The sequence below is a fragment of the Phoca vitulina genome, unplaced genomic scaffold, assembly GCF_004348235.1.
Source record: "Phoca vitulina isolate PV1807 unplaced genomic scaffold, GSC_HSeal_1.0 scaffold72, whole genome shotgun sequence".
In the NCBI taxonomy this organism is placed as follows: Eukaryota; Metazoa; Chordata; class Mammalia; order Carnivora; family Phocidae; genus Phoca; species Phoca vitulina.
In genome coordinates this window covers 7,323,603-7,343,005 of record NW_022589775.1, presented here as the reverse complement: position 1 = coordinate 7,343,005, position 19,403 = coordinate 7,323,603, and the positions used below count along the sequence as shown (strand labels likewise).

At 52.3% G+C, this 19,403-nt stretch overlaps 1 protein-coding gene across 1 annotated transcript in view; it reads left to right on the top strand.

Moving 5' to 3' along the window:
• Positions 1-19,403, top strand: part of URB1 (URB1 ribosome biogenesis homolog) — a 65,869-nt gene that overhangs the window by 27,310 nt on the left and 19,156 nt on the right. The window contains exons 15-28 of the mRNA XM_032393296.1: positions 1,472-1,591; positions 3,262-3,378; positions 3,832-3,970; positions 4,724-4,894; positions 5,883-6,076; positions 8,041-8,259; positions 9,034-9,213; positions 10,597-11,452; positions 12,590-12,791; positions 13,457-13,643; positions 15,698-15,756; positions 17,307-17,500; positions 18,156-18,266; positions 18,741-18,804. Coding sequence (XP_032249187.1) covers positions 1,472-1,591; positions 3,262-3,378; positions 3,832-3,970; positions 4,724-4,894; positions 5,883-6,076; positions 8,041-8,259; positions 9,034-9,213; positions 10,597-11,452; positions 12,590-12,791; positions 13,457-13,643; positions 15,698-15,756; positions 17,307-17,500; positions 18,156-18,266; positions 18,741-18,804 — 2,813 coding nt within the window. The remainder of the gene's footprint in view (positions 1-1,471; positions 1,592-3,261; positions 3,379-3,831; positions 3,971-4,723; positions 4,895-5,882; positions 6,077-8,040; positions 8,260-9,033; positions 9,214-10,596; positions 11,453-12,589; positions 12,792-13,456; positions 13,644-15,697; positions 15,757-17,306; positions 17,501-18,155; positions 18,267-18,740; positions 18,805-19,403) is intronic.

Sequence of the window (19,403 nt, the reverse complement as noted above, 5' to 3'; positions counted from 1 at the left end):
GATGGTTACAAGGAAGACATTCACGGTTCCCCTCTCAGACGCACGCAGAGCAGAGGTCAGGGCCTCATTTGTGAACCAGGAGGCCTCAGAGTCTCTTTGCTTTGGCAAAATAGGGTGTTTTCGTGTGTTCTGACCGAAACAGTATCATTGCTGGGTATTGGGAGTTTGGGGTTTTCTTCATCTTGACGACTTTATGTCTTGTCATTTTAAAACTTTTTCGGAAATAAAATACATTTCTTTTCTTTTGTCCTCATCCTGGAAGAAGTTAAGACAGAGATGGGAATAGATACCAAGCCAGGAGAGGATTGAGGCTGGCGGGAAAGTCTGTAAGAATTGCTGACACTTTTTTGCCTTTAATAATGTCTCCTAGGACTTTCTGGAGAATATATAACATTGAATCAAAGGGAACTCAAGATTCAGCAGATACTTAACCTGTGTATTTAAGCACGGGATGCTTATCACTTCTATCCAGAGGAAAAGTGACCAGGCAAAATGAAGCATTGTCAGAGTGTGTTTCTCAGTAGCTCATATGACTGTTTTTTTAGTGACTCAGATCTTACTTAAAATCTTATGGAACCAATAGTGTGGAAATGTATGTGGGCATTTTTACCTGTTGTATTTCCAGAAAGGTGTGAGCATGCAGGGGGCGCTGGGATCTGTGCATTTTTTTCCAGGTCCTCTCCTGAGGTTCACCTGCATTGTAGTTGAGGACTGACACATGTGCTCCATGCATCCGCACCTTTACCGCCACTTAGAGACGAGGCAGCCGGGGCACAGAGGGCTCAGGACACCTGTGCAGGGAGCCAGCCGTAGCTGGAGGATCCAGGATTGGCCCCAGGCAGTGTTGCCCATGGCCCTGCTCTCAACCTCTGCACCCCACCGTGAGGTCACTGCCACGGACCCCAGAGAGATGACCAGCCAGGGGTGTCGTTTTTCACCCCAGCTGAACAGGGCCAATGGGAATCCTGCTGATTTATTTGGAAAGTGAACAGAGGGAGGCCTCTTAACTTTGCAAGAAACTGGTATTAAAATACTAATTTATATTCAGTGCGCCACCTTCTGCATACAAGCTGCAGTCTGCTGGGCTCCATGGACACCAGCCCTTCATGTGCTCAAGGCCAGACACAGCCTTGATGGCACTGGGACCAGGGGTCTGGAGCTCCGTGTACTTCGCTGAGATACGCGTTTGAAGCTCAAAAGCCTTTGTGAGAGGCTACATTATGTATATGGGATCGATTCTGTCCGCACTGGCATTTTGCTGACATGCAACCAGGCCCAGTTATCCAACTGCTGTTCAGGGGTTTTGTTGAGCTTCTGAGGCCCCTCATGTCTAAAATCCCAGCAGTCTCACCAGGTTGTAGTTATACGAGAGCAGATAAGAGGCTGGGAGCATGTGGGGCATGCAGTACCTGTTTGCTCAGTGTACTGTGGCCTCTGTAATGTTGAGAATGTGCTGCTTTTCAAACTCCAGGAAGGCCCAGATGCAGAAATCATTGGAGGAGAGCGATCTGTATTTTACTTACTGATGAAAATGTTTGTGACCAGTAGCCATCTGCAGCTCAAGTCATCCACCAAACTCCTGATCATAAAGGTGAGTGTTTTCTACCAGTTCCTAATTCTGAGAGGCATTTTCACTCTTTGTTATGGTAGGTGCTTAGTAAACGGTTGTTGAATTAAGGGTATATCAGGACTTCTCTAAACTTAAAAATGGGAGGGTTTGGGGTGCCTGGGTGGCTCAGTCGTTGGGCGTCTGCCTTCGGCTCGGGTCATGATCCCGGGGTCCTGGGATCGAGCCCCGCATCAGGCTCCCCACTCAGCAGGAAGCCTGCTTCTCCCTCTCCTACTCCCCCTGCTTGTGTTCCCTCTCTCGCCGTGTCTTTCTCTGTCAAATAAATAAATAAAATCTTTAAAAAAAAAAAAGGGAGGTTTTTTGGCAGTTTTAATTTATGACCCCTAAACCCAGCTGTGTTCCCAAGAGGCAGCATGGAGTGGAAAACGTGGGCTTTGAGGTCCTGTTCTTAGATCTGAGCCCTGCTTCTACTCCTTCCTGGGTGGCACTGGGCAAATTACTCAACCTCTCTGAATTTCGTTTTCCCATGGTGAACAGGAATGATGGAACAGTAGGCTTTCAGAGGAGAGGAGAGTACTTGTGATCACGTAGTAGGTCATGCCTAGTACGTTATAGGCTCAAGAAATGGATTTCTGTTTACATAGACCATCCCTCTTCCCACATGTCAAACTCAGCCTTCTCCAGGGCTCCGCCGTCCTTACCTCCTCAGTCACCCATAGCATGGGTGTCAAAGTCCATGGAAGGGAACAGGGAGTTGGACTGTTAGCTTCTCTTTCTTACACTTGGTACTCACTTGATGCAGCCGTAGGAAATCGAATTCGTCATTTCTGCTGTGCAGCAAATGTCTCGCAGGTGCTACAGAATTCACGTCATTGTTTTTAGGGTGCAGAGATTCTACCTTTCTTTGAAGTGCTGGTAATCTTGCTGCCCTATAACCTCACCTGAGCTGCTTGAAGAACGTGAACGTCTGGGTCTTGACCTCTACAGGTTGTCATTTCCCTATAGGCCTGCACTTGACCCCAGGCCGATTTTGTGATCGCTGACTCACGTAGGTGGGATTGGCACCGTCGGGTCTCCCTTCGGTGCGCTCTGCTGCAGGGCTCGTGCAGGGGGGCTGCTCAGGCTCTCAGTCTGTGGCATCGGTCCATTTGGGGACGTCATTTAATCCCCCTGGTTCAAGGTCCTGCCCCTTAACACATTCTGTTCTCTTAGAAATGCTGGTGCTCCTTGCCCCAGGTCTGAGGCTTGAGGGGCCAGGCCGCACTGCGGTGACGTGATGTGACTGAGGTGACGTGAGTGGTGTGTTGGAGAATTTCATGCAGGCTGATGGTTGGTTGCTGTGAGGGGCTGAGTCATGCACATCTACCTGGGGTCTTTGTGACAATCCAGGTATAAAAACCAGACTCCTAAGTAGCCACTGGGTTTTTTTTTTTTTCTTTTTATTATTTAGGAGTTGAAAGAAAGGAATAGGAAGCAGCAAGACCAGGGATCGTGTGATCTTTAATAGAGTGCAGCATGATCTCTTTTCCTTGTTTCCCTCAACCATGGGAGTGTTGTTTTGAAAGAGTGGCTTTTGCAGTAGAACTGCAGATGAGACTTTGACCCCCTCTATGCTCTTGGGTTTCTGTGTTATGCTGCTTCGGCTCGCACAGAGCGTGGTGACCCCAACCCCCCGATCTGCTTCCTGACAGATTCTTCGGGACACAGGGGTGTTCGAGCACACGTGGAAGGAGCTGGAGCTGTGGCTGGAGCACTTAGATTACACCCCAGAAGAGAAACGAGAGACTGTGATTCAGTTTTTGGAACGTGTAAGCACCTATTTCCAGTGTTAAAGGAGCATGTTAGTAAATAAGCCAATTAGCTTTTAGCTCAGTTAAGGCATTTTTGATGCACTAGTGCCAAATGCCCCATTTCTGGCTTACTTCATAATTCCTGCTGAGATGTCAGAATTTGCTTAGTTTTAGAATTTGTAAAATGGGTATATATTACCATGTACTATTTAATTACCTTTCGAGGATTTGTTTTTGCACGAAGAGAACAATAGTATGCTTAGAGCGATATTAAAAGCAATGGTTTATACTAAAGGATTTTTTTTTTAATTTTATAACAAAAAGTTAAAAACTTGGCAGAAAAATTGCTGTTCTTATTGAGGACTGCTAACATTTTAGCTCTTCCCTCATTTTACCGGTGATATTTTTTGGCATATTTGCATTTCATTTGTGACCCTCAGAATGTTTTCTGCTTGACTCTTCAATGCCCAGGTTTTGCTGACTTTGGTGGCGAGTCCCTATTCATACACAGACAAAGCCTCTGACTTTGTCCAGGAAGCCAGCACACTGCAGGCCACTGGGCCGAAGCAGGATGCCGATGATGTCAGCATTCCTGTCTCTCACATCGACGGTAGGCGCCGCTGCCTCTGCTCCTGGGCTTCTGAAGTTCAAGCCACCGTGGCAAATCAGTGATGAAAATGAGAATTGTGTTCATGTCTCATGCAGAGTATAGACATCTGTTTCTTTGAGTCAAAGCTCAGTCTACTCTGGAAATGAAAATTGCCTTATTTGCTCATAGAATGGGGAGTATGTACAGTCTATTTGCTGGGTTATTTTTATTTGTGCAGTGTTTCCTCTGTGCCAGGTGTTGATCTCAGCTCTTCATAAATCTACCTCCTGCAACCTCATGAGCCACCCTACAGGGCAGGTGTCCTTTTCCTCATTTTATACAGGGATGAGACAGCTCAGGCACAGAAAGGTTAGGTAATTAGCTCAAGTCACACAGCTAGTTCCTAGGAAAGTCGGGATTTGGACCTGACACTGGCTCTGGTCTGTTCTTCAACCCTTATGCTTTTTTGCTTCTCAGATTTTGACTTGTTTGCCTGAATATCCAGGTTAAGGTTTTGGGGGCTTCTCCGTGTCACCTGAGGAAACTTCAGTCTCTTACCACCTGAGCTGGATATCCTGCATTTTGTCTGGCAGAGATCTCAGGATTTTATAGGCGATGTCCTCATCTATTCAGAACCAAACTTCCTATGAAGCCTTTTCCCCCGGGGACATTTAGCTTTTATCAAACATTCTCTTATCCCTCCCTGTGGAGCTCTTTGCAGTGGGTTCCTTCAGTGGCTCTTGCCTTGGTTTGACTGTCCCCTTTCTGACTCAGATGTTCTCGACATGGTGGACGTCCTGGTGGAGGGCAGCGAAGGCTTGGATGAGGAAATTGGATTCTTACTGAATGATGACATGATCCTGCTCACGTTCCCATTCAGCGCGGTGGTCCCCGCCGCCCTGGAAGCCAGGAATAAGTTGCTCCTTGGGACAGAAAGTGAAACAGGTACCTGTGTGTCGTCAGGATACTCTGGGTGCATCATCCAGCTGGGTCTCTGCGGAGTAGGAGGTGTGATTCCAGGGGCTCTGGGAGTAATGGCTGAAAATCCAAGGCAGCAAGATTCAGACCCACCATCATGATAGCTACTTGACCTTTAGAGCTGAGCACGTAAGGATAAGTCTAGAGGCTAGCTGGACTTCTGGGAGATGGTCATTTGAGCATAAGTCCATAATAATGCATTTGTGGGGCTGCACAGGCCCCTGCTGGAACACTGATGTTTTCTCTTCAACGTTTGTTCTTCCTATCACGATGCTAGGCTAGGAGTCCTTCATACTTGCTGGAAGTTGCTGGAACATAGAACCAAGGAAGTACTCACAGATCACAGTGGTGTCCTTAGGGTTGCTCAGGCTTTGCTGCAATAACAAAGAAGCCCCAACATGTAGTGGTTTAACGAGTAAAGCTGTTTTTCTAGACCTTGCCATAGCCTAGCACAGGTCACGTTGCTCTTTTGGGTGACTGTCCTGTAGGAGGCAGCTCAGGGCTCCAGGCCACTCCCATCTTGTAGCTGTGCTGTCTCAACATATGGCTTCAGGGGTCACCTTGGAAAAGGAAGAGAGAGAGGGCAGTCACGCTGAGGCTGTTCTGGCCAGGCCTGGAAGTGGCTGCCTCAGTCACGTGGTCCTAGCCTAACCATAGGCGACGGCCGCGTGCCGAGGAACGAGAGACGGATTGGTGAGCACCAAGCAAGTCCTGGCCGCACGTGGCTTCTGCATCACCTCTTCCACGCCTGGGTCTCCACTTCCAGGCCTTGGGACCGGAAGCCTGAGGGTGTGTGTGTCGCAGAGTCAATGAAACGGAGCCTGGATGCGCCCTGCAGTGGTAGCATCTGCCTCTCAGTGTGTTGGCCTGCATTTTGCTGGGTCTCAAATCCGCGTGGGAGTTGGTGTTACTGATGGGTCGCAGAAGGGTGGTCACACATCTCATTCCCCTGCAGGAGAGAGCGTCGTGGCGTATCTGACGGCAGTGCTGACAGACCTGCTCCACACGCAGAGGGACCCTCTGGCTCTGTGTCTGCTGCTTCAGGCTTACGACACGTCGGAGCCTCCGGCCCTGCCTTGCTGCCATCAGCTGTCCCGGTTCCGCGGATACTACAGCCGCTGGATCCCAGAGCCAGCCCGAGAGGCCTCGGTGAGCTGGGCATCACTGCTCCCACGGAAGCCAGGCCTTTGCCTAGAAAACCCCGAGGTGCCTTCCGTGGGCCACTCTGGCTGTGCCCCAGCTGTGCAGCTGTCCGGCTGCTCAGTTTCCAGGGAGAAGCTCGTTAACCTTCTGCTTTCCCTGCACAAGAGAAGGCGCTCAGGGGGCGTCACTGCTGTTCAGCTGCTAGGATGGAGCCTAGATGGCTCGGTGATGCAGGGAATTGAGTTTCCCGCAGGCTGCAGGGCTCCCTCGTCACGGTGCCGGCTTCGGGGCGGGAGGGAGGTTGCCTTTTCTCCTTACCGAGTCATCTGGTATGCGTGGGTCCTAGCTTTCTCCGGCGGGCGTTAGCACGCTCCTCAGCCGTGTGGGCTCAGCTGGCAGCCCGGGCCCTGGCGGCCCCCAGCAGTCTCCATTCTGTGAAGACCGGGAAAGTGGAAACAAAGAATCTTCTTTACGTGGGGACTACATTCTTGTAATGGGGTGCTGCAGGTCTGGCCCCATTGCAGACTATTTACGAATGTTGGAGGGCAGGGGGGCAGTTAACTGTGGTGTGCATTTTGTGTATATATTCAATTTTTAGCTGTTCTTGAAAAAGGCGGCTCAGGGCCTCTTTGTCTTGTGATATTCGTAGCCGTCGCTTACAGTGCTTGCACGTTTCCGTTCGTCAGGGCCCGCTGCTAGGGATACTACGTGTGTTTTAAGTCCCTTAATCCTCACAGCAGCTCCAAGAAGGTCAGGAGTTACTGCGGTCATTACACACATGGGGAAACTGAGGCACAGAGTGATTCCACCACTAGGCAGCAGTGGGAACAAGGTCAGGATTCTGCCCAGGCAGTGGGCTCCAGTGTCCACGCCCTTCCCGGCCGCTGCCACCTTCCCCCCCCCCCCCCCCCCCGGCTAGGCTGTGGTTCAGACTTGGTGGTGGCTGCTCAGAGCTCAGGGCAAGCGTCGCAGTTCAGGGCTGCACCTCACGGGTGCTCGGAGGAAGGCGTCCGCTTTCTGCTGAGTAGGTCCCCAGCAGTGCTGCTCACCCTCCAGGGGGCGTCAGACATGGTCTCCAGGCCCCACCCTGAGTGCGTTCGGTTCGGCAGGGGGCCCCGGGTGGTTGGCCTCTCTCGGCGGTTCCGAGCAGCGCTGCTGCTGGTCCGGGGACCCTGCCCGGAGACCTGCTGTGTTTCTGGACACACGCAGCCTCGTTTCGTTGGCCTTGCGATGTGGAGCATGAGGCACGTGGGGGTGAATAAAAAAGGCAGTGTGGTTGTCGTAGAAAAAAATCAACAACTTCAGTTTGAGGTAGAAGTCCAGAAATTTGTCTTCGTTCTGTCCGCTCTCTTGTTAGTCCCCCAACAAGATACTCTGACCGAGGCTCCTGGGGGAGGGCCTTTGGAAGGCCTGGAGCTTACCGAGCTGGTTCCTGCACGGCTGTGACCTCCCAGTTCCCAGTGATTAATCACAGTGACTCTTCTTCTTTTTTTTTTTTTAAGATTTTATTTATTTATTTGAGAGTGAGAGAGAGCGAGCATGAGTGATGGGGGGGCAGAGGGAGAAGCAGACTCCCCGCAGAGCACAGAGCCTGTCGCGGGGCTTAAGATCGTGACCTGAGCCGAAATCAAGAGTCAGATGCTTGCCTGGACAGTGACTCTTCTGAGTGAAATGTCTGTCACATGGGGCTCCAGGCTGCAGCGTCCGTTCCCCAGCGTGTGTGAACGCCTTCCTGATCCAGTGCCTTTGTGTTAAGGCCCTCTGGGAACGTACCTGTGACTGAGAACGCTGCGGCTTAATTTGCATAAATAAAATGTCACGCAGTCACGTATTTTCTAGTATTAGGACGCAATTGTGAAGTGTCCCCTTGTCATAAACATCACCCTGTACCTGTCTTAGCAGACCGCGTACGTTTTTCATCTGTGGTTGTTTGTCTTTCTTCTCCTCCGGGCTTTTGCTGCCTCCCCAAGCCCCTTCAGACGCCAGGCAGCCTTGCGCCCCAGGGTCCTCCAGCCTCCTCCTTCGCTGCCCTGCTGCAGACGGCCTACGAGAGTGAGGGCGCACTCCTGGACGGGCAGGTTCAGGCGCGGCTGCGGGCTGCCCTCCCGCACGTCCCGATGCACCAGCTGCTGCGCTCGGCCACACACCTGCTGCTGTACCTCAGGAGCACCGTGCAGAGCTTCGGCCAGGTCCGCACCGCCCCGGCCTCTCCGTGCAGACCCCGCGTGTCCCCACATCTCGGCCTCCAGAGCGGCCCCTTGGGAGTCGGGTCCAGACCGAGTGACGGTGTTGCTAGAGCCCTGGAGTCTCATTGTCACCCCGTTGCTCACGAGGAGACTTAGTGACGTGACATACACAGGACCACCCCCCCGCCCCGCCCCCCCGCCCCCCCACCCAGCCGGGGAGCCTGGGCTGCTAGTTCACGGCCTGCCCCTCCCTCCTGGACTGCTTCTCCTCCCTGGAGCGGACGTGCAGAGGTGGGTTCGGCACCCAGTTTCTGCAGGCTTCCGTACCCCTCGCAGAATCTGTACCCCTCAGCAGCTGCAGACCCCTGCAGACCAGGAGCAGACATGGCCAACCCTTCTGCCAGGGTCCTTTCCACGGCAGACTGGGTCAGTTCGCTGCCAGACCCACCGTCTTGCATAAGTTGTAATTTTGTCGTTCATTGGTGAGCTTTCCGTTCCTGGTGTGGTTTACGGAGTTTTAGTTTGGGTTTCCCTCACCTTGGTCAAGATAAACCCGCATACTTCATCGAGATTTAGGGGGCACATCTTACTGAGAAAGGACTTTGAGGTTCTTGGTGTTTTACAAGGAGTTGCCACTCTAGCCCGTTGCCCTCCTCAGTCCTTGTTTCTGGTAATGTGGCCCCTTCTGGTTGCGGAGGGATGCGGCAGTCATGGTCGTGGCGACTGTGAGCCCCCCCCGCCGGCCTCTGAGCAGTCGTGCGGCTCTTGTCCTCACAGCTGGGCCGAAGTGCAGGGCCTGCCCTCCTGCAGCTCCTCTTGGACCTCCTCAGGCGCCTGGTCGTCCACTGTGTGCAGCTGGATGCGCAGAACCAGCAGAAACGCGAGGCCGCCCAGGCCGAATCCGACCTCTTTTTGGACATGGAGTCCATGGCCTCGCTGGAGCTGGCTAATGACAAGGTACCGCTGCCATTCTTCCGTGGGTCTCCTTCCTGTTAACCTTTTCCTGTCAAGTCTCAGACCTTGGCTTTCCCTCTGCTTCTGATCTAACACGAGGACGTGTTCGTTGCAGGTAAACAAGGAATCGCAGAACACCGCAGAGGGGACACTGAACCTCCCCCCGACCCCTGACCCCTGTACCCACAGATGAGCATGGTATAATGTGGGCGTGTAGCTTTCCAGTTGCCTTCCCTGCAAGCTGTTTCTCTTACACCGGGTGACATGAGCATCTTGTGAAACTGGGAACGTTTGCCTTTTGAGCAGTTGCAGCCTGTGTTGAGCGAAGGCTGGGCGGTGGGTGCGGCTGGCCCAGTAGCTCCCCAGCGTGAGCTTACCTCTCCCCTGCTGGGGACCTCGAAGCCACTGTTGCCTTGGGGCTGGGGTGCATCTTTCTCTCACCATCTGTCATTTTACCTGTTTTACTGGGCTCGGGAAGCAGTCACGCTTCTCATGGATGGCCTCCTTCCTTTGATCTCCGGGTTGACTTTCTGGGAGGTGTCTGTAGGTGCAGGACCACCTAGTAGCCGTTTGACAGGGAGCAAGGCAGTGCTAACGTGAAACCACGCTTCTCTGTTTTTAATGGGCAAAGGTCTGTTGGAAGGTGTGACGGACTCCTCTTTCCTTCCTTGTTGAGTGAATGAGGAAGAGAACGTATTCCCGGCCCCGGGGCCCGGGGTCACTTTGTGGGCTAGGAATTGTGTTCTGCACGGCTGCTTAGAACGACCGGAATAGATTATTCTCTAATCAGCAAGGGTGCTCAGCCGCTTTCTGCCGGTAGTTTGAACACGGTGGTGGGTCAGAGCTAGTTCCCTGGGGGTCACTCAAGGCTCAGCCTCTGCCCGCACATTACCTTCGGTTCCGGCTGGCAGGCTCGCACAGCAGCTTGATCCCCACCCACCGTTCCCAGATGCAGGGTCTCCCGCACTGTGATCCCGCTGCTCCCGGGATCCCTGTGTCCCTCGGTCAGGTTGATGTCGGAGGGCAGGGCTGCTAAGCAGGAACCAGATGATTGGTCTTCACCACATTTGGGCATTTCTGCATAGCCCATCCCCTGGTGGAGAGCAGTTCTGTTGTACAGTTAATCCGTTCAGGCTGAATTCATCAGACACCTGCCGGTGTGAGTGGGGCACTGGCCCAGTCATGGTTCAGCTGTCACAGTTGCCCGGGGGGCAGGGAGAGGAGGGCAGTGCACTGCAGTCGGGTTATAGCTTTGACCAGGCTTGGGTTGGGGTGCTTTGGGGCTTGTGGATGGAATGGCTTAGGAATGCTGTTGTATGCCCTCCATCCTACTCCCTGCTGGCTCTGGGCCGTGTGTGAGATCTGTGCCTTATCACTCTATTTCAGACACTGGAGGAGGTGCTCGTGGCCATCCTCCGACACCCCACACTGGAGGGCTGGTACCTGGCCCTGGAGCAACAGGCCCTCCCTCCGCACACCCTCAGCCCCGTCCTTGTGAAACTCCTGGCAGCCCACCTCAGTGCGGGGGTCCTGCAGCTGCTAATGGCTAGTGCCCCGGTCCTCCAGAGCACTGGTCAGCGGGGCCTCCTGGCCAGGTACTTGGAGGCCATCACTCAGAGCGTGTTGAAGGAGTTGCAAAACAGGAGGACAGGCTCGGCCGCGTCACCACCAAAGACCCTCCCGCAACTGGAGGCCCTGCAGGGATTGCATCCCTACATGGAGGGCGCCCAGCTCCGAGAGGTCACCCTGGCCCTGCTGAGCCTGCCTGAGGCCCAGCTGGTGAGCCAGCGGCCCACGAAGTCTCCCGGGAAGGAGAGACACCTGAGTGCTTTCGGCAAGGCCCTGGTCCAGCTGTTGATCAGCAGCCCCCAGGACCAGCTGCAGAGCAGTGAGCTCCTTTGGGCCTCCGAGTTTGTGAAAGGCCTGGGGGCTTTGCTCCCCACATTGGCCGTGGACGAGCTGGATGCCGTATTCCTCCACACTCTGCAGAGAGAGCCCGCGCTGGCCCCCGTGGTCGGGGTGGACCTGCTCGACTACTGCCTGGCCCGGCGGACGCAGGCGGCCCTCGGCATCGCCGCCCTGCTCCTGCAGCTGAGCTGCACCCACCTCCTGCGGTTCGAGCTGTGGTGCGGGCAGCCCGGCACGGGGCTCTGCCTCCAGGAGCGCCTGGATGACTTGCTCCCTCTCCTCCACGCGTATCTCCAGGCCAGGACACAGGGTCACTGCGCACGCCCGGCGGGAGGTACAGCAGCTGGTGGCTTCGGGCAGCTGGGGGTGTTAAGTCAGAGGGCTGAGGAGGTCTAACAGGGAACTCCCACAGTTGGGGTGTGGGCTAAGTCTCTCTCTCTGTCCTCCAGCCACTGACCCAGCTCTGGAGATCGAGAAAGAGGAGAGATTCGCACTCCCAGCCCTCCCCTGTGTCGGGTCTCGGCCGTGGGTTGAGGTGCTGCCCCACGCTCCCATCCACCCCCGCTCCCCCCGCAGTAAGCAGGGGAAGGCTGGGTCGAGGAAGGGTCAGCACCAGGGCAAGGGAGGCATTTGGGGTGACCGCCCTTTGTCCCAGCCCACTGTCCCCAGCAGAAGAAGTGTCAGTGAGTGACGCTGAGTCAAGGCAGCTTGGGCCCAGCCCTCCTCCTCCACCTGTAGGGTTTCAGGTCCGAGGCACTTTTTGCTCACCTGAAATTTGCCTTAATTTCTTTTTATTGTGTGTATGAATGATCGTTCACTCACTGCTTTCCCTCAGTGTGTCATAACTTTGTACCAGTGATGACAGATGTTTTAAAAAGTAAGAGAGCCCCCTTCTAGTCAGTGATTCTTTTTTTTTTTTTTAAGATTTATTTATTATTTTAGACAGAGAATGAGTGGGAGGGGCAGAGAGAGAGGGAGAGAATCTCAAGCAGACTCCATGCTGAGTAGGGAGCCTGACGTAGGGCTCGATCTCACAACCCATGAGATCAAGACCTGAGCTGCAGCCAACAGTTGGACACTTAACTGAGCCACCCAGGCGCCCCCTCTAGTCAGTGATTCTTGGTGTACCTCTCCAATTACCATGCCTTTGAGGCATGAATCCCGAGCGAGTCCAGAACTTTGGTCCTCACAGTCCCATGACCAGCTTCGAGCTAGACACTCAGGGCCCAGTGTCAGAGGGTTGACTGACGAGAGGTAACCAGTGGCATGCTGGTCGTGTTTAACAGACTGGCCCTTGCATTTGCCAATCTCCATGGCATCTGTGCTCCTGCCCTGGCCAACCTCAAGGTACAAGTATGAACTCAACCAGTCACAAAATTCCTAAAAGTTAGCCATGGGCTCTGTGAGCTGGTACGTGCTGGCCCCAGCATGCCGCAGTGTGTGACCATTTCTCCTTTTTGCCTCTGCCTAGTGTCCTCTGCTGTCATTCCCGTCTTGAGGAAGGCCCTGTGGAAACGGCTGCAGACCAGGCTTCTCAGCACAGAGGGGCCCCCAGCGTCCGGGCTGCATCAGGAGGTCCTGGCCCAGCTGGTCCCGTTTGCAAGAGCCAAGGACCTTGCTGTCCTCATGGACCATTTGCCCGGCTTGCTTCAGACTCCGGGCAGGCGCGAGAGGTATGAAGGCTTACGTTCCCCTCTCCGCTTCACTTTTCCCTGTAGTTTTTAGAAACTAGTGGGAAGTTGCCGCACTGCTTTCATGCCAGTCGGTGAGAAGACACCTCCTACAGGAAGTCTTCCAGCCATCCTGCCTGGAGCGAGCACGTCTCCGTGAGTGGATGGCTGGGTCTGATGCCCTGAGAGCAGCGGTTCTCAACTGGGGGTGATTTTGCCCCCTCCAGGGGACAGTTGGCCACGTCTGACATTTTTTATTGTCACAACGTGGTGGAGGGGGGCTGTCGCTTCTGGCATCTAGAGGATAGAGGCCAGGGGTGCTGCTAAATATCTTCTCATGCATAGCACTGCCCCCCCTGCCAAGAAAGAATAATCTGGCCCAACATGTCAGTAGTACTGACACTGAGATAGCCTGATTTAGGCAAAGTCTGGACAATGTATCTTTTTTTCTGGTGCAGTAGTATTGTTTCCGGTAATTGTAAAAATGCTGGTGTATCTGTGACACTGGAGCAAGGAGGCCAGGGCAGCCATGGACTCTGGTGCTTAGGTGCTGTGGGGGAGTGGGACTCAGAGCTCTGTCCCAGGTGGCCCATTGTAATGGGAGTTACACTTAAGCTGGAGGGGTTTAGGCCATCCCCCTGACTCTGTGCCTTCTGTCTTCTGTGCAGTTGGAGCGTGGCCGACTCTGTGTCTGCAGTGCTGGAAGGGTCGGCCGGAGAGCTGCGTGCCTGGAGGAGGACTCTGTTGGAGTCCTGTGTGAAATGGCTGATCGTATCTTTCCGTGGTGGCCAGCAAGACCACGATGGTACCCGGGATCAGGAGAGGCAGATGCTGCTGAGATTTAGTGAGCTGCTGGTAGGTGTCTTTCCTTTCCTTAGAGAGCCTGATTACACTTTGAAAGGAAAGAGTGGAATAGACAGACCAGAGTTCACAGATGTGCACCCAGAAGTAGTGGGAGATGAGCAGGGCTGAGTCTGCCCCGAGACGATGCGCTGCCTTCTTCCAAGAACGGATGTGGGATTTTGTCAAGCGCATTTTTGCTTCTACTGAAATGGTTTATGGTTTTGGTTTTTTTGTTTAGGCTGCTAATAAGATGACTTACATTAATTGAGTTTTGATGGTTAAACTAACTTTATGTTCCTGGGATACACCTGCTTGATTACAGTGTATTACAGTTTTTCCGTATCGTTGGATTTGATGTGCTAATATTTTATCAAGAATTTTTCCATCTGTGTGCATGTGGGATATCTATTTATAATTTCATTTTCTAGCAGTCTGGTTTTTTGGTTTTAGGATCAGGTAACATAGCCCTCAGAATGAGTTGGGAAGTTTCATTCCAGGTTTTTCTTTCCTGTGAGCATCGTCAAACGTCGTTGCTTTCCCGTCTTCTGGCATACATTGTTCTCGATAAGAAGTTTGTCATTCTTACCTTTGTTCCCCTGCCTTAGGATCTTTTTTTCTTTACATTGTTTAAAGCAACATGATCATGATGTGCCTTAGAGTAGTTTTATTTAAGATTCTTACACTTGGGGTTCATGGAGCTTCTTGCCACTGTGAGCCTAGAGCTGTCATAAAATTTGGAAATACTCAGCTATTTTTGGTCATTATAAAATTATTATTTTTGCACAGGAATAACATCTGAAGGATATGAGTTATTCCTCAGTCCGTGATGTAAAATTGCGTTAAAACTCATAGGGTCTGTGACTTGTGTTTAAACTCTGGACCCAAAATTTAAAAAGTAATCCTCAGGAAAATAACCCTAGGTGACAGTTGTGTGATAAATAGATTCGTAGGTTATAGGTCAAGCGGTGTGCTTATGTTGTATCAGGAGACTTTTTAACCTGTATCTCAGCCTTAATTCATTGTGTTACAGGTTTGTGCATTCAAAGTACCTAGGAGCCCAAACATGGCAGAACTAGGGGGCACGAGGAACATCCCCAAGACCTAGGGAGAGCTGAGCGTAGAGGAGGGTGCTGGGCTCACCCGCCACTGGTGACAGTGGCCCTTCCTGTGTGACCCTGTCGTCAGCCCCTCATCCAGGAGGCCAGCTCGATGACTGAGGGCAGGCTGTGCTCTTCTCAGGGATTTGCCTCCCCCCTCCCCTACCTCCCGTTCTCTCCCTTCTTTTTTCCTCTTTCATAGATGCACTGTTTCTAGGTTTTAGGTTCACAGCAGAGCTGAGCAGACAGTACAGAGTTCCCCTGTGCCCCCTGCTGCCAGGCACACGCAGCCGCCCACTCTGAGCCCACCTCACCAGCCCTTTTAACTGAGGAATAATTTTCATGTTGTGAAATACAGGCTCTTTGTGTGTGTGTGTGTGTGTGTGTGTGTGTGTGTGTGTAAATATGGGCTCTTAAGTGTAGAGTTTAGTGTTGACAAATGCACATATACCCTTGTGCCCACACTCCCATCAGAGATTTTCATCATCCCAGGAAGTTCCCTTCCCTCCAGAGCACCCACCCCTGTGATTTAACTTAGCGCTGTATTTGGAGATTTTCTCTACATCAGTGACTGTGGACCAGCATCGGCCCTGCTGATGGTGCAAAGGTCTTCCACTGGGGAGAGGTGCTGTCCTGTGTTTAAGCCATGAGTGGCTGGCCCTGTGCGTGACACAGGCCACGAGTGCCTTCTGAAGTGGTGGACAGAGGGATAGGTAACAGGACTGTTAGGGAGTGTTTTTCTGCTCATTTGGTGATCATAGACATGCTAATAAAATGACAGAGCCATTAGCAGAAATAATAAAACAATTTAAAAAATCAAAGAAAGAAACAATTGCGTGCTTCTATGGATTCCTTAGGTCACTCACTGTATTCCGTGTTTACTGAACGCCTCTAATTTAAGATCTGTATTCTGTGCTTTAAATGAATTGAAGATGTCCCCTGAATATTTCTTACTTCTTTTATTCACAGAATTCCCTTAATGAAGTTGATCCTGGTGATTGGCAGAAATTTGTGAAGACTGGACTCAAGTGAGTCCGTTTTGCTCTCTCGGGGTGATTGAGTAAGGGCGTGAGCGTGCGACGCCAAGCCTGCGTGGTAGCTTGTTAGCCCGGCGTCTGTGGATCACGGGCCGCTCCCGGTTCACGGATGACGGGGTGTGGGATGCCGCGGAGGCTGGACGATTTACCCACTGACATGACAATGACAGAAGCGGCCTTTAAAAAATGAAATATTTTTAAGAAACCAGAGCATGCAGAGAATACGACAGCAGCGCCCCGATTGAATAAGTGCTGGAAGCTTCCTGTGTTTGTCTCTATCCGCCCCCCCCCCCCCCCCCGCCCCACAAAGCGTCACTCTCCCGAGGTCAGGCTTCGTCATGGCCATGGGTGTTTTCCTACTTTGGTTGCACGCCAGCATGTCTCTAAATAGTAATGACAGTATTTTAGTTGGCTTCACTTTCTATACAAATGTATCGCTTTATGTGTCTTTTTTTTTTTTTTGCACTCAAGTGTTTTTGAGTTACCCATGCTGATACACTTAGATCTCAGCCCATTTGTTTTTGCTGCGGGGGTGGGGGGGTATGATTCTGTTTTCAGCCCCCCCTCCCCCGCTGGTGGATATCTTCCTCCCTCCCTCCCTTCCTCCCTCCCTCCCGTGCCTGCAGTGAAGGCTGCGCGCCCCTTCATGCCTCGTGCCAGGTTTTCTCAGGGAGTGGCGCTCGCTGGCAGGGAGTGTGGCCACAGCTTCCGTTATACTAGATTTTTAGCTTGCTCTCCAAAGTTTCCGAGCTCACCTAGCACATCTTTTCCTCACATCCTCACTCGTACTTGATAGGGTCAGACTCATGAAACTGTCGTTGTGCCTCTAATTTTCACTTCCCTGATTAGTCACCAACTTGAAACAGAAAAATGCTTTACTTGGCCCAAGAGAAGAGAAAGACGTGAAGGTGGGTCACAGATCAGTGACTGCCTTGGATTGCCATCATGGAATAGTGACATTTTTTTTGGGCTTCGGTTAATTTGTATTTCTAGAATGCCCACTGTATGCTAAGTGATTCTTAAGGTTAGTCACATATGATTGAAAAGCTGCTTCATTCCAGAGCAGGATGCTTTCATCCCTTCAGTGGGTTCTGAGGGATGAAGGCCGAGAAGGCCTCTGAACCCCTGGATGGGAGCTCTCAGTAGCCGGACGCAAGGAAGCGGGGAGGCTGACGTGGCAGGGCGGGCTGAGCAGTGAGCGGTATCTTGATTCAGGCTCAGCTCTTCTGCCTCCTGGCACTTTAACTGAATAGGAAGTTCATTTGGTGTTCGCACCGCAGGAAAATAAATGCATCCCCTCCCTGTTTTCAGAAGTGCCCCCTGCCATGGGTGGACGGCTAGGTGTGTGATAGAGCGAGTGTCCTGCAGCGACAGTAGTGGGATCCACATGGGTAGACGGGTATGCGCTGTAAAATTGTCATCTTTGTGGTGTGTTAGAAATTTTTCTTAAGAAAATGCCAAGAGAAAGGTTTTTTGTTGTATTCTGCGAAATAAAACTCCCCTATGTGAAGTTCTTTCCCCCTTTGATTCATGCCTCCTAGATTTCGGTATCAGGACCACGCATTTTTAAAGGCCCTCCATGCTGCCATACAGTGCCTGTATCTTCCTGAAAACTCCATGTGCACGAAGCTCATCCAGCTCCCAGTGGTCCACATGATGCTCACGCAGCATTCTCTCTTTTTGCCAACTCTACTAAAGTCTGAAGAAGAGGAAAACCTGGACAATCAAGTAAAAGGTGACCCCTGCTAGCTGCGCACCAAAGTTTAGCACCGATGCGTTTTCAGAGCTAAGGAGGCATTACCAAAATGGCATTAGGATGTTTTGTTTCTGTCAAATCCAAGCCCAAGAAGTATTTCCTCTGACTTTGGGCCAAGCAGCAGAGGAGATGGTCTGAAGGGTCCTGTCCTCTTGAAGCCACGCTCTGCCTGGAGACAAAATGAACATGCTCAAGCTGGTAGAAATCCCCATGGGGTCGGTCTGTAATCAACTGCTGGATCGAAGAGAGCCGTCCCCCGAGTTGCTGGTGTGGGTGGTAGGGAAATCACAAAGGCCCCGCCGTTTATTTAGGCAGGAGTAGATATATAGAGACTTTGCTAACATAATCACAGAGGAGCATGCTTAGGTGTTAAAATCTTTGGTGGCTTAAAATGTGGGAGGGGGAGTGAAGAGAGCAATGACAGCCTTGCCAAAGCCGGGGGGAGAGAGACGGTGGTGAAGATATGCCTCATTTAAAAAAGGAAAAAGAGGGACAAGGCACAGTCCAGAGACTGATACTGTTCAGAGGGTATTTCAAGCATTTAAATGTTCCCTGAAATGCTTCCTCGTCTACTTTTATTCTTGTGTGCGCATCCCCCTGCACCGCTATGCATTTCGGTGTTGTTTCCTTCCAGAAGCGCTAGTGGATCTGATGTCGGTGGTGGTGAAGATGTGTCCCTCTGTCTGTGAAAGCAGCCACTTTGCCGTGCTCCTTGGGGCCTATGGTGCCACTCTCAGCGTCCTGGGTAAGGGTGTGGGGGCTGGGTGGTATGGCCAGGGGGTGTGAGGGGACTGGGCAGGCGATCATGTGGGGACTGGGCCATGTGACCAGGGAGTGTGAGGGGACCGGGCAGGCAGTGTGACCAGGGAGTGTGAGGGGACCGGGCAGGCAGTGTGACCAGGGAGTGTGAGGGGACCGGGTAGGCAGTGTGACCAGGGAGTGTGAGGGGACCGGGCAGGCAGTGTGACCAGGGAGTGTGAGGGGACCGGGCTGTGTGACCAGGGAGTGTGAGGGGACCGGGCAGGCAGTGTGACCAGGGAGTGTGAGGGGACCAGGCAGGCTGTGTGACCAGGGAGTGTGAGGGGACCGGGCTGTATGACCAGGGATCATGTGAGGACCAAGCAGTGTGACCAGGGAGCTTGAGACCAGGTGGTGTGACAAGGTGGAAGAAGCATGTGAGGGGTTCAGCTTTCTAATTGGACCTTGATTTGACTTCTAGACCAGAAGATTTTACTTCTCCTCCGGGCGTATGAACAGAACGACCTCAGCCTTGTGAACTTCAGGTGAGGTTGGGCCTGCAGGTGTGAGCAGCGGGCTTTGAAGGTGCTGTCCCGAGACTGGGGGAATATGATCTGCACAGCAGCCTCCCCAGATCTTCTCTCGTACCTTTTTGATTCTCAGCGAGAGGGGAGGATGGATGGAGCTCCCCTAGGTCACATACCAGCTCCCGTGGAAGGCTTGGCCTCATGCTCTAAGGATGGTCCATATCCATCGCTGAAGGAGGAGGCCTGAGTTTGGGGCCCACATGGGAACTCTGTGGACATTCAGTGGACAGATCTCACACCAGTAAATGGTGCCCACTTGACGGATGTGTCCAGTATGTCGGCTGCTTGCCTGTCCCCCCGCCCCCCCAGGGAACAGCCTCCTAAAGAAGCTAATTTATTTTTGAACTTGAATGATTCCTGTTGACCTGCGCAGAAACGAGTGTGTATTTAGAATTCAGTTTAGAAGTATTTAATTAAATAGATGTTCATTGAGCACTTGCTGTTTGACGAGGTGCTGGGCCCAGCGCTGTTGGGAATACCTAGAGGCATAAGACACAGTCTTGCTGTCTATTAAGGGAATCAGATTATTGTAAATGGAACTCTTTCTAATTGGCCCT